Source organism: Dendroctonus ponderosae, unplaced genomic scaffold (assembly GCF_020466585.1).
Source record: "Dendroctonus ponderosae isolate FM_Combo_2020 unplaced genomic scaffold, Dpon_F_20191213v2 Dpon_F_20191213_119, whole genome shotgun sequence".
Classification (NCBI taxonomy): Eukaryota; Metazoa; Arthropoda; class Insecta; order Coleoptera; family Curculionidae; genus Dendroctonus; species Dendroctonus ponderosae.
In genome coordinates this window covers 304-13,361 of record NW_026017305.1, presented here as the reverse complement: position 1 = coordinate 13,361, position 13,058 = coordinate 304, and the positions used below count along the sequence as shown (strand labels likewise).

General features: G+C 42.0%; 3 protein-coding genes across 5 annotated transcripts; all 3 read left to right on the top strand.

Annotated features, from left to right (window-relative positions):
- The first annotated feature begins 1,097 nt into the window (after positions 1 to 1,097).
- On the top strand, positions 1,098 to 7,851 carry LOC125503058 (ankyrin repeat and LEM domain-containing protein 1-like). 2 transcript variants are annotated; one of them, XM_048662791.1, is made up of 8 exons: positions 1,099 to 1,199; positions 1,388 to 1,549; positions 2,097 to 2,271; positions 2,343 to 2,584; positions 4,975 to 5,282; positions 5,935 to 6,413; positions 6,710 to 6,936; positions 7,139 to 7,851. In XM_048662791.1, exons 4-8 carry the CDS (start codon positions 2,440 to 2,442, stop codon positions 7,765 to 7,767), a joined length of 1,788 nt encoding a protein of 595 aa, XP_048518748.1. In that variant the 5' UTR covers positions 1,099 to 1,199; positions 1,388 to 1,549; positions 2,097 to 2,271; positions 2,343 to 2,439; the 3' UTR covers positions 7,768 to 7,851. The 2 variants fall into 2 exon arrangements, with proteins under 2 accessions (XP_048518747.1, XP_048518748.1); XM_048662790.1 differs by lacking the exon at positions 2,097 to 2,271 and having other exon boundaries at positions 1,098 to 1,199.
- Positions 7,852 to 8,394: 543 nt separating this feature from the next.
- Positions 8,395 to 10,388, top strand: LOC125503059 (alpha-N-acetylgalactosaminidase-like). Its single transcript, XM_048662792.1, has 9 exons — positions 8,395 to 8,601; positions 8,672 to 8,846; positions 9,036 to 9,210; positions 9,260 to 9,345; positions 9,404 to 9,565; positions 9,623 to 9,820; positions 9,866 to 10,012; positions 10,068 to 10,149; positions 10,204 to 10,388. The coding sequence occupies exons 1-9, from the start codon at positions 8,447 to 8,449 to the stop codon at positions 10,245 to 10,247; spliced, it is 1,224 nt and encodes a 407-aa protein (XP_048518749.1). The 5' UTR covers positions 8,395 to 8,446; the 3' UTR covers positions 10,248 to 10,388.
- A 295-nt stretch (positions 10,389 to 10,683) lies between these two features.
- On the top strand, positions 10,684 to 12,325 carry LOC125503060 (alpha-galactosidase A-like). Of its 2 annotated transcripts, none has more exons than XM_048662795.1 (4): positions 10,684 to 11,293; positions 11,449 to 11,701; positions 11,759 to 11,933; positions 12,113 to 12,325. In XM_048662795.1, the coding sequence occupies exons 2-4, from the start codon at positions 11,487 to 11,489 to the stop codon at positions 12,308 to 12,310; spliced, it is 588 nt and encodes a 195-aa protein (XP_048518752.1). In that variant the 5' UTR covers positions 10,684 to 11,293; positions 11,449 to 11,486; the 3' UTR covers positions 12,311 to 12,325. The 2 variants fall into 2 exon arrangements, with proteins under 2 accessions (XP_048518752.1, XP_048518750.1); XM_048662793.1 differs by having other exon boundaries at positions 10,684 to 11,317.
- The last annotated feature ends 733 nt before the right edge of the window (positions 12,326 to 13,058 follow it).

Genomic DNA, 13,058 nt, shown 5'->3' with positions numbered 1-13,058 from the left:
TATACACTGTGAGAGATGAGTTTCTACCCATCAGCCAGTACATCTTTCTGTACTTCAGATTCAGTTCTTCCTGTTTCTTCTTGACGTGTGGTTTCCACCTGAGTTTTGTATCGAGGGTTATGCCTAGATATTTAGCTGTATTCTCATATGGTACAATCTTGTCATTGACAATTTATAACGTTATAAAAGCTTGTTCAACCGTCCGTAAACGTGCCATTTTTAAGCAGTTTTATACATATGGACGCTTTCATGAGCTTCCGACTAATCTTTTCAACATCAAAGCTGTCAAGTTTAACGTTTGATAAGTCAAAGTTGCTAAAATTGACATTTTATCAGCTTTTGACTCAACTACTTTACATAATAAAAGACGTCAACTTAAACGTCATTACAAATACCAATGTCAATGTTTCCTTCAAATCTCCGTTGAACTTTGATGCTTTCTCGCAACTTTATACTGGTTGATGATCTAATGATCTTTTGGCTAAACCTCTTAAATTAAAAGCTGTCAAGTTTAACGACGTTTTGCAATGTTTTTTCCGTTCAATTGTCAGTTGGACTTAATATTTTCAAGCACTTTTTGAAACATTGGCGCTTTGATGAACTTCTGACTTAACTTTTTACATAGAAACTGTCAACTTTAACGACGTTTTACAAAAGGTTCTTCAAATGCCTAACAAACGTGATGTTTTTAAGCAGTTGCATATACATTGACACTTTGATGAGCTTTTGACTTAACTCAACATAAAATCTGTTGACCTTAACGAAACTACAAATTCTTCTTCAAATGTCAGTTAAACTTGACGTGTTCTTCAATCGTTAAAGCTTTCAACTTTGACGTTTTGCAAAAAAAATGTTTTTTGACACTTTAACCTATAGAATCCATTGTACCATGGCACGTGATCCTTTACGTAGATGACATTTATCTCATTAGATAAACCTAATAGGAAGTCAACGTGTTTACTCTTAATGGGGCAACAATTGAAAGATAATCGACTATTCGACTATCTGTCGTAACTGATTAATGTCGTTTATTCCAGGATTAGAGTGTATCGGCGCCCTTATCGCTTCGAGCATAATAATGACTAAAAGAATGTCTGTAATTTTGGATTGGTCAATAATGTGTTGTTCGAAATCGCCCGCATTTACTTAAATCCCGGACCCAAACAGCCGGGTGCTGAATAATAAACTCTTATCTCACGGTAGGATATTATACACATATATATACCCAGGGTTAATTGGTGCAATTAACCTGAAAATCTTCACTTGTTACTGGTCTTTGTTGCTCAATTTGAAGATCCCACGCAGCTTTCTTTAATTAAAAAATGAATACATTGAACCACGATTGAAAATTCAAGGGTGTCGTTGACCTGATTCTGTTTGGTTGCAGGTCAATCGAGTCGCTTCTGACCGAGAAGAAAGCTGATCCCAACCTGATCCTCCCTAGCAAAGGAATATGCTCGTTGCACTTAGCTGTCGGCTGTCACTCGGAGGACTTCGCCTTGGGGATCGTGAGCCTAATGTTGCAAAATGGCGGCAACCCGAACGTCAAGTGAGTATATAGTCTATCTCATCCTTTTTCGCAGTGTCGCAATTATTGTTCTTTTTCTATGACTTATCAACCATAAAAATCAACCATGTAAATCACCGGGAACAATCTGTCACGCTTTCAATCACGCAACATGAAAGAAAATGTGTCAAATTGGTCATGAGTAAATGTCAATATGGCGTCTCAAATAATGACGTCACTGCCAAATAGCTTGAGACAACCTATATTTGATCAGAACTTTGTATTTGGCCATTTGTGGGTCAAACGTTCATTCATAAAGTTTATCGCACTCCAATTATTATACAATTAATGACATTTTCTGCTATCTCAACTGCAGCCGGTAACCGGTTTCAGCCAGAACCGTTCGATATTCCGCAGTTTACTATACTATGAACTGTGAAGGCGGTCAGTCGATAACTTGATAACGCGTCTGTACTCCGAGGGTTGGCATCAAAGTTGTTTTTCGTTTTTGGATTATTTTTAGTCACTTCACGGGTCGTAAATGGCATCACTTGACAAGCGACAAATGCAACATAATATGTTTTTGCAGTCTTCACAAGGCTTATCGGGTTGGCGGCGCCGTACACGAGACGATTTCAACCGAACGTACATGATAATCCTCCAAAATGACGTCAATATTCAAGTAAAACTAATCAGGAAAACAGGGGAATGTTCCAGAGAAATCGCGCGACTAATTGAGGAATAAAAGATCCGTTGACCCGCCTGTAGGTTCTGGATCATCCATTCGATCCAGATTTTCACTTTTTCACTCACCATTTTCATTTTGTCTCCTCAGATCGGATGATGATGGGCTGACGCCCGTACATGTTGCGACCATATGGGAGAGGACGAAGATTCTGGATTTGTTGTTGAGGAATGGGGGCGACCCGGAAATGCCAGACATGGATGGCAAGACGGCCTTTAAGTACGCAGTTGAGAACACATCAATTGAGTGTCTTTCACTCCTCACCGACTATTTGCCCAATAAGAGCGAGCTCATCCACCGGGACGAAAGTGACCGCTACTCTTTGGCTTTAGGTGAGCAGACTTGCAAATTTCTCTCTGCTAAAAGTGGTACATTCTTAAGCGTCTTGGTTGCGAAAACTACCGGAACTTTTATTTGGTCGGTGGAATTCACTTAACATTTTTGTGCTCTTTGTAACATGTAGCATCCGTAATTTTTGCGCAAAAAATATTTCCATTGCCAAGCCAGGAAAACCTTTAGCGGATTATCCGATTTTCCAGTTTTCTTCGTTACATACATTCCCCGGATTTTAATGTCCATGAACGGCTAATAAGCATATTTGGGGTCAATTTCACATGCTGCACGTTCTTATCAGGGATCCTTGGGCGCCATCCTTGGCGGCGATAACACTTTAGCGGAAAAAAACTGTTTTTCTAACGCTAATTACATTTTGATTGCTTGACCGTCTTAATCATTTCCAAGGGACAGAAAGATTGCGACTTAAAACCCAATGGACCTGAAGCAGAAGACGATAAACGACCCAATACCATTTATTTACCTGAAACAACCGGTCATCTGGGGTTTGAGTTCCGCGAAACCTTGGCACTTGTTAAAATCTGACCATGTGAAGACGAATTCAGTTTAGGCGAAAATTTAGGTCATAGATAAAGAGAAGTGGTGTTACTGGTACGAAAGCTATGTATAGCTATGAAAAAGAACAGGCGCGTCTCTGGATGTTGTGGCAGGAAGCGTCAAGTGAGTACGGATCAGAAAACTCCTTTTCTGGCTGCTCAGAGGAGTCTCTGGATAAAACACGCGTAGAACATAAATTTGGTAAGAATTATCCACATTGCTCAATTGAAATTAATTGATGGTCTAAATGGGGATTTTTATCAAAAATCTTGTTTTGATCGCGGACGCCAGACGACGTCGAACCTCGTTTATTCGGTCGATTGAAATAATCAATTTGATGGTTTTGCAAGAAGATAGTCTATCTGGTCAGTGACCCCGCAGTAGTCCAGGCCACGCCTTCAAATCCAATTTTTTGAACGAGATATGCTGACGACTCAGTCATCATTGCGCCAGGTAATTCATCAAACACTTCCAAACATATCGGAATGTCGATCTTCTGGTATAGTCAGAAAGCTACTATACGAATGAATGGGATCAGAACATGGACTCAGAAAGGGTTATGTTAGCGCATCGAGTTGCATGCATTTAATTGTGTGCGGTATTAGCAGAACATTAGGAACTCAATGGAAGCGCAGAAGAATAAACATGGACATGATCTGCAAATCCTGCTTAAGCAAACTGGAACTCTGAGTTAAGAGTGCAAGCGGAATTGAGATAGAAGCTGTAACGTTGCTTGAAACAACGTTCCTTCAGTTTTTCTGGTGACAAAAGCGTATTTAAACAAAATTAGTCGTAGGCGGACGTTCCTTCAAAACTTTAAGTTCAGGGAAACTGCACGAAACCTTTGAACGGTTTTCCATGGTGGTTGTTTTTGTCCGATTCAAAACTGATTGAAGAGCGTTGAAACTGTTGAAATTTTGAAGAGCGCAAGTGAAGAACTAACCACAAATGCGCTGACATATCTGTCATCATACATGAAATGTATGCATGCACGGTTGCCGTTGTGCGTTTTCCTTTTGGGGGCTACTATATAGATGTGATGTAAAATGAAACTTGCACACTTTGTAATTGCGCACCACGCCAACTTGACCTCTGTTGCCCAAAAACTGTGACAAAACATCCAGATGTGCACAGTGCAGGAAATCCGACTTAATAGTTGGTTTTGATTTCATCATTTGACCGTCTCGTAATGATGATCAGCAGTTGCATCATCTATCCACGGTTCGGTTTAGTCACGTTTGTTGGTAAACATTGCTCATGTCTCGGTCACGTCGATTTCAAGGCTGGCATTCCTGCTTGCAGGTCGCAATCGCCACGCCTATTGGGGTTAATGTTCAGCTCAAGTAAAATTAATTAAATTGAATTAAATGTCTATTAATATTTATAATATTTCGCAACCCCATGGTAGTTAGGTTCGGATCACGACCGCTCATTTGTTCTTAACGTGATTGTTGCTGATAAATCGGCGCCTAAAAAAATTATTTAGGCCATAAAACTCGGGAGGTCAACATGAGTTCATCTGTCGCAGCAAAATCACGTCGTTGCTGGCCTGTCACTTTTCCCATTGACGTTTCAAACCGCATCTGTCATATGGATATAGATGGAAGGCAAAAGCAAAGGCCACATTGACCATTATTAATTGAACGCGATTAATCTACTAATTGTCTTGGTTAATCGCGCTAATTAAATCGCCTCGCAACAATGAATCGATTTATTTACTATATTCATTACGAGCGATTTGTTTATCGACTATTTATAAATAGGACTTTAGTCCAACAGCCTGATAAGGCCAAGGATGTTGGGTTTAATGGGCTCGAATTCGTTTTTCCAGAGAAAATCCTCGTAAGCAATGGGGTTCAAATTGGCGAATACATGGAGGAACCGGCCAACACCAGTATTATTCAGCTAGCGGATCGCTTGCCGTCGCTGCCCCAAACGAACCCCACGGAGTACATTCTGAACTGGGTCAGCGAACAGAAACAACTGGCCAGCGACAGCAGCAGCAACAGCGACCTGATCGAAAGTATCGCCAGAAGCTTGGGTAGTGACTCGACTTTCGAGTGCTCCGACAATTCCTTAATGGAGTCCGATTGCGACGAGTCGAAGCGTTATGATGCGCGATTTATCAATTTTCGGAAGGTGAGTTGAATTGATACGAACGATCTCAGCTTTTCAGTTGCGCTTTCGTCAAGAGCGCAATTGACAATTTGACTGTCACTTCGCCACACTCAGAGCATGACTTTGACATGACAGTGACAGGTTGTTTAGAATCAAAACTGCATTGTCTGTCATTCATCATTGAGTGTCACCATTGAAATAAAGAGCCATTGCAACGATGCCAAGATCAACCGCGTCCTGAATCTTGGCATCCCGTTTGAAAAATCACAAATGGGGAAAGGCACTTGCGTCGCCGTTTTCGAAAGGTTTCATTGATTACTCAGATATTTTCAACCGTTTTTGAAATATCAGCTTTTAAACATCAGAAGCCCTTTGCAACCCAGCATTTTTTCTTCAAACTTCTGAAAACCAACAACGGGGAGACACTTGAGACGATGTTTTGGAAATGTTTCAATGATTATTCAAGTATTTTAAATTTAATCCTAAAGCCAAATTAACGGACACACATTTCACTATGGTCTATCTGCCATTTTTAGTATTTTTCCTAAAAATCTATTAGAACATTCACAGTTCACAGTTCAACAAACTTCTGATGTCAACATATATTCCCGTTTAATAAAACCTTCCTCACTTTCTACTTCAATGGAAAAACTAATTGACTCCAATTTGGCAGGTGTACAGAAAAAAGCGAAGTAAATCCAGCAGATGCCAGACGGCAAAGACCCCCAAAGGGCAGCCAAATCGGAACTCAGCATCCCCCACTGATCTGGACGATTCCCACTACACTGACGCCTATAGCATTTCGCAATTGAAGGAATATTCGGGGGAAAGTGGCGTGGTCACGATCCAGAGCTTGCTGGACTCGAACCAGTCCCGGAAGCTGAACAGCTCGAAAGAGCGGACAGCCGTCCATGAAAAGAACAGCGACTACTTCACGTGTTCCCATAACAGTATTATCTCGTTGGAGAAGAACATTTTCGAGATCACCGACGATCTGAGCGACATCAGATTGGACGTGATCGCGTCTGATCCGAAACAATCGGATACTGGAGCGAGCGAGACTAGTTTCGTCAGTGTGTCCGAAGTGTACAAGTATGTGGACATGGATGAAGATGTTGTGTTGTATGAAAAGCGACTTATGAAGGCTCCTAGGTAAGTTTGAAATTGAAGGATTTTCATATAAGAAACATCTTGACCTAAAAACACCATAAAACAGACTCTGCCCCACAAAAGACACACAAAAGCGAATTTCCCACTTTGCTAGTTCCTGAAGAAATAAATGCCAAACTCCGGCCTGCCGGTCTTTTCTTTAGGTATTCTCCAAGTTCAACTCCTCCGCTTGGGCCATAACGATTGTATCATCTGCAAAGAGTCGTGTACTGTCCTTGGACTATAATAATGTTCTTCACTTTCATTATAAATAAATAAAATCTGATTTGTCTTTGCAGTGAATTCACCAAAAGTGCAAGTTCGAACGTGTCATCGACATTGTCCTCGTTGCCGCCGAATTTCGACTACGATGCCAAAATGCTTAAGAAGGAGTTGATTGTGTTGGGGTACGAACCCGGCCCGATAACCTCCACCACTAAACGGGTCTACTTGAAGAAGCTGCACCATATGAGGAAAAACCCCTCATCTGAACTGCGACTGAGTGGACCTCAAAACAATAAAAGAGGCAAGTACACTACTTGAGTGCCAATCTTGATGGACATCCGCCTTCAAGCTTTTTCTAACTGACGTTTTTGTCATCGTCTACTCTAGATTTTTTTATCATGTTTTTTACAATTGTCCAAAGATTCCGCTTGCTCAAGCAGGTCAACCAGCGTGAGTGTTTTCTTATGGGCCACTCGTCATCTAACATCAATTCCGTTTTTCAGTTTACTCCCTGGAATTGGAGAAAACGATGAAAAACATGAACTGGTCCGACGACGCGGCGCTGAAGCGTCTAGAAGAAGACGTGGTGCGGCAGTTCCACAGCTCCGCACCGACGATAAAATGGCGAGAAGGCACCAACAAATCCAACTTCACCTACCTGCTGTTGGATCCGCGCATCACCAACAACCTGCCCGACAGAGCCGGCACTCTATCACCTTTAGATCAGTGGCAAACGTTTCTATCTGCCATCTTCTACGTGGGCAAGGGCAAAAGATCGCGCCCCTACCAGCACCTCTACGACGCAGTGAACCTGTGGAAGAAGGGACAGCTGGAGACCACCAATCGCAAGCTGCAGCGCATCATTGACGTGTGGAAGGGCGATTGCGGCGTCGTTTGCCTCCATGTGTTCCAGAATGTGATCCCAGTGGAAGCCTACACAAGGGAGGCGGCCATGATCAGCGCCCTCAAGCTGGAGAACTTGACCAACATCAAATCGGGCGAGTTTTACGGGGTGGCGGCCTCGTGGCCTAACCGCCAAAAGAAGCTGTTTGGTGCCTATTTGTTGTACAAATCCATGATGATTCTGCTGCATGAGGGCGAACGACAATTGTGTCCCATGGACATTAACTAAAGTGCAATATGACAAGGCGAATGTTTCATCGACCAAAGCCGGGAGCAAAGCTGTTTGATCTAGGAATATATTTATATTCTTGTACTTTTGACTTTGATTTCTTCGCTCATTTTTTTCGAGCGCTTTCAATGCGTTTCCCCAAAGGTCCTCACGACTCAAATGAACACCAAACATCCTTATTTCGCTACTTAAAGGAAATAAAACAGTACGTAGTCCAGCAGCTCTTTTAATTAGCTTCCTGGAAATTCTGTTTCAAAGCCCTTCCCAAAATGAAACTAGCTAAGTAAGTTCTCCAGTGTTTGTGTTCAATCACTCGTATATTTCGCAGCTTCACTTCATTTTTATATTTTCCAAGCACTTCAATGCCAGTTAAACAGGCAGTTACTGGGGGCTTATCAATCGTCAAACAATTGTTAGGCAAACATGTTTTTTTGCCTGCTGCAAATAAAATAAGTCATTTGATTCTCACGACTCAAATGAACACAGCAACTCATCATTTTTTGCTAATAAAAAGCAAACAAAACATCACTCTATATCTCCTTAGGTATGTGTACGTAGATAAGAGCGAGATTTACCTAGTTTTCCAAGTACCGATTGTTTTTTTATCGTCCAAGTACTGTTTTATGTATAAAGGCCATGAAAAAACAGTCCGATTTGCACTGCGCTTTAGTTCATTATTATGAAAAGTCTGACTCTCCTAATTTCATTCGGCTTGATACAACAAGTTTGGGGGCTGGATAATGGACTTGCCCTAACGCCGCCAATGGGGTGGCTGAGCTGGGAGCGATTTCGGTGTCTCGTCGATTGCGACTTGTATCCAGATGAATGCATTAGGTAGGTGTTGGAAAATGCTCTTTGGGGCCCTCCACTGGAGCTTGGCTCCCTCAGCTAAGACAATTTCCAGCGAAGCCCTATTCAAGCGAACGGCCGACCGATTGGCCAGCGACGGCTACTTGGAGGCTGGATACGAGTACATTATCATCGATGATTGCTGGGCGGATAAGCAACGAGATGCCGACAATCGGCTACGGGCTGATCCAGATCGATTTCCAAACGGAATTGCGCCTCTGGCAGAATATGTAAGTCTCGAGCAAGTGAAACTGTTAGTTGTCTTTAGCAGAAGTCATCCATAATAATCTGCTTTGAAAGAGGAAAAAACCTTCTAAAGTAGACACCAGTTTCCTTCCTTAAGCTTCTACAGAAGATTTTCTGTAGATCATCCATAGGCCTTCATCAGGCAGAAGATACTGGCAGTTAAATCCTTTCAGGTGCACAATTTGGGTCTAAAAATGGGCATCTATGGAGATTATGGTACGCTAACATGTGGAGGGTATCCTGGAAGTATTGACCACTTGCAACTGGATGCTGAAACATTTGCGGAATGGGGCATCGACTATTTGAAACTCGATGGATGCTACGCATCGACCGCCGGAATGGAAGAAGGTGAAAAATCGAGTCAGTTTTTGCGTTTTACTCTAAACCCACTTTGCAGGCTACGCCAAAATGTCCAGGTATTTGAACGAAACTGGACGCCCCATTGTGTTCTCCTGCAGCTTTCCTGCTTACGAACAGTTGGATGTAGGTCTTAAAAAACCGCTCAAAAGCACGCAAATTTTCTCTAATGTCTTTGTTGCAGACGAATTACTCCAGAGCAGTGGACATTTGCAACCTTTGGAGAAACTACGACGATATTGACGATTCCTGGGAATCCGTAAGCGATATTTTCCAGTGGTTCAGCGACAATCAGGACTATTTGAGGCAGTTTGCCGGTCCTGGGCACTGGAACGATCCAGACATGGTATTCTTTTGCCACTGTCCCAGTCCTTTGAAAATCTCACTTTTGTGCCATTTTTAGTTGATAATCGGGAACTTTGGGCTCAGCCTGGAGCAGTCCAAAGCGCAAATGACCATCTGGTCCATAATGGCGGCGCCTTTGATCATGTCCGTGGACCTGGACACGGTTAAACCCCGATTTAAGAACATTCTGCTCAACAGGAATGCGATCAGGATCAATCAGGACCCATTGGGGATTCCTGGAGAACTGGTGTCTAACGTAAGTGCTCAAAATAGGAGAATCTTATTTGAGTTCTCCCTATAGATTAGTGACATTCTGCTGTGGAGGAAGTCCTTGAGTGGAAACGGGGTGGCTTTGGGCGTGGTCAGCACCCGAGTAGACGGTTACCCCTATCGCTACGAGATTCCTTTAATAGATTTTCTGGACGGTGACAGAGAATACCATATAGTGGTAAATGAAATTAGCTAGAAAATGCTGGCGGAAATGCATTTGGTTGCGCTTTTAGGACGTTTTTGCGGATATTGATGGCCAAAAACGCAGTGTGCATTTGGGGAGTGTCAATATTACGGTTCGAGTGCCCCCAACAGGTACCCCTGATGAAAATATTGCATTGGGTTCTCAATAGCTTGATTTCGTTACAGGTGCGGTTCTCTTGCTGATTACACCCGTGGAGCTAATGAATTGACCGACTTGTCTACAAGCATAATTTGAAGACTTTTTACCAGCAAATGAATAACAACCCTGCCGGCCACTAGCTAAATGTATTTTCGCACTTTAACTGAGGCCAGTATCTTTATTGCTGTAATATAAAACATGCACACATCGACACATTTTTTTGAGTCACACATCATTACGAACATTTTATGTGTGTTTTTGTTGTGTATACTTGTATAAAAATCGACGGGTGCAAGCGTGATTTTTCGAAAAACTTTTGCCTGCATTTATCGAAGTTTGAACGAAAGTAATCATTTCAAATCAAACTCAAGAGATCTTTTCTGTCTGACATTCAACAAGCAATAAAGAAATCAAATCAATTGTTTGCTAAATCAGTGGCGTAGCATTGTTTTTTCTTCAAAAATATTGAATGTTGCGTCAGTAGGCACGCGACTGGCGGACAATCCTCTCTTAAAGCGTGTGACAGTACTGTTAAATCACCCTGTATATTGTCAGTTAGTATCCTTCTTGTTGTAATATAATTATATAATTGTAATTAACAGTTAAACGATCCTCAGACAGTGAAAGTCAGCGCAGAACATTCATGTACAACCGACAAAGTTCTGCTTGTAGGCCTGCAAGCCGTCACATACTTGTGGCAATTGGGCCTACTATACTATATAATTGTTCGGTGAATTAAGAAATAAATGCCTGTTTTCAGGTTGAAATGGTAAACAGGGCGTCAACTCTTCTTGATAAATGCCGATGATTCGATAGTAGGCTTTAAACGCGAACTTGCCGGGAAAACGGTTGGCCTATAAGTAACATTTCTTGACTACAAAATCTGCCTTTTCTTTAAGCTCTTAAATAACCAAACTATGCATACAATTAATGCCTATCAACATCAAAGCTTGGAGCGTCTATTTAGCCACGTATGGACATGACGCAACCAGTGTGTTGACCGGTTACTGATACCAAGATCAAGAAGTCATTTGCACTTGAAAGCAACAACGCCGACTTGTTGGCTGTAGTTTATGTAGTTTAACGTAGATTTTGATGCATTTTTAGCGAATAGCGGTAAGCAGACTGGCAGACTGAGTGGTAAGTTTGCGCTTCGAGTTCCCGAATGCACAAACTATGTTCTTGAATGCCATGCCATTCTTGCCGCAACCGCAAATGTCCTATCTGGTCAGGCTTGAATAATTCATCGAACTAATCTAGGCCTACTTTAGGCTTGAGCAAGCAGAATCAAGGATCGGTGGACTTGCAAATGATCACCGCTTTATGTATTCGGGCTGAAGCTTTGATTGCAATTGGGTCCAAAATGGGAACCGCCTGGGCAATTTTCGCTGTACTTTTGGTATCAGTAGCACATATCCAGGCCCTGGACAACGGCCTGGCTCTAACTCCACCCATGGGCTGGATGCACTGGCAAAGATTCCGATGCGTCACTGACTGCCACGCTTACCCCAATGACTGCATCAGGTAAGATTTGACTTCTTGGGCTCCCAAAAAGATCCCATTCTTAATGGTTTTTTATAGTGAGCAATTATTTCGCGATATGGCCGATCATATGGTGGCCGATGGGTTCAAGAGCGCCGGTTATGAGTATGTGATTATCGACGATTGCTGGGCAAGCAAAGAGCGCGACAATAACAGCCGGCTTCAGCCCGATCCTCTACGATTTCCCAGTGGAATCAAAGCTCTATCAGATTATGTAAGTTTTATACCCCGACTAGAACGATGGTGCAAATTGTCCTGTCCCAACTACGGCCAATGGACGCTTAAAAACAGCGCTGTATCCATGGGAACCTAGTGGCATTTACAAAGGAATGGAGTCGGGACCGGTCTGCTTGCACCATTGGAAGGTTTCTAATGCAAAACTGTTTTTGGTAGGTTCATGCAAAAGGGTTGAAATTCGGCATTTACGCAGACTATGGGACTAAAACGTGCGCAGGTTATCCGGGCAGTATTGAGTACCTGAAATTGGATGCTCAAACTTTTGCCGACTGGGGTGTGGATTACTTAAAATTGGACGGTTGCCATTCGGATGTTTTATCCATGGAAGCAGGTAATTTTGCTAGATTTTTGTAGCGGCTTTCATATTATGTTGTTCCGCGTGCATCCAAAATATGCACTATACAGCGTCTGCCAATTTTATAAATTGCTTACATTTTTACGTTTCCTTGTTTTTGCTTTTATCTCGTAGGTTAGCCATTGCTAATGATCGCAAGAGCTATCGAAAAGGTTCTTATGACTAATCTGATATTGTCAACAGTTTCTGAGATATAGGGTGTTGCAAGCGTCAAGAGCCTTCAGACTTCACACTTTTGCTTCTACCTCTTTGGAGGTCAGAAATTCCTGATTAAATCCACTAGATGAATCATAGTTCTCGAGAAGGGCTATTAAAAAGGTCATATTGACTGATCCGATATTCCCAACCTTTTCGGAGATATGACCCTTTCTAACTTCAAATGTTAATTACAACCCAAACTCTCTTCTCCTCAGAGTTTAACGCTGTTCTCATTTAAATAGGCAAATACAGTTTGTAGTTTTCGCTTCAAAATAATGAATTCTTCGTGCTTAATACAAGAAATTATCTGAAGCTAATCCATCACTCAATAGCTGATTTCATGGTTGTCAGCATGGTCCCAATGTTTGCACAAATAATGGAAATTTTCGGAATGCGATAAGCAACAAGTGCCATTAATTATCTGCGAACATTAAGTACTTATTTAGAGTGGTAAATATGTACTTGAGCATACTTGAGAAGTTGATGCGTTTCAGGTCCTTAAAATCCACATGAAACTATCCAAACGTCTTAAGTTTCCAATGAGGAATT

Excerpts from the sequence above, each read along its gene's own strand:
- LOC125503058 (XM_048662790.1), top strand. The coding sequence starts at position 1,518 with ATGTTGCAAAATGGCGGCAACCCGAACGTCAA. Across the intron at positions 2,585-4,974 it reads CCGCTACTCTTTGGCTTTAG|AGAAAATCCTCGTAAGCAAT; the intron begins GTGAGCAGACTT and ends TCGTTTTTCCAG. Across the intron at positions 5,283-5,934 it reads GATTTATCAATTTTCGGAAG|GTGTACAGAAAAAAGCGAAG; the intron begins GTGAGTTGAATT and ends CCAATTTGGCAG.
- LOC125503060 (XM_048662795.1), top strand. The coding sequence starts at position 11,487 with ATGATCACCGCTTTATGTATTCGGGCTGAAGCTTTGATTGCAATTGGG. Across the intron at positions 11,702-11,758 it reads TACCCCAATGACTGCATCAG|TGAGCAATTATTTCGCGATA; the intron begins GTAAGATTTGAC and ends GGTTTTTTATAG. Across the intron at positions 11,934-12,112 it reads TCAAAGCTCTATCAGATTAT|GTTCATGCAAAAGGGTTGAA; the intron begins GTAAGTTTTATA and ends TGTTTTTGGTAG.
- LOC125503059 (XM_048662792.1), top strand. The coding sequence starts at position 8,447 with ATGAAAAGTCTGACTCTCCTAATTTCATTCGGCTTGATACAACAAGTT. Across the intron at positions 9,821-9,865 it reads CTGGAGAACTGGTGTCTAAC|ATTAGTGACATTCTGCTGTG; the intron begins GTAAGTGCTCAA and ends TTCTCCCTATAG. Across the intron at positions 10,013-10,067 it reads ACAGAGAATACCATATAGTG|GACGTTTTTGCGGATATTGA; the intron begins GTAAATGAAATT and ends TTGCGCTTTTAG.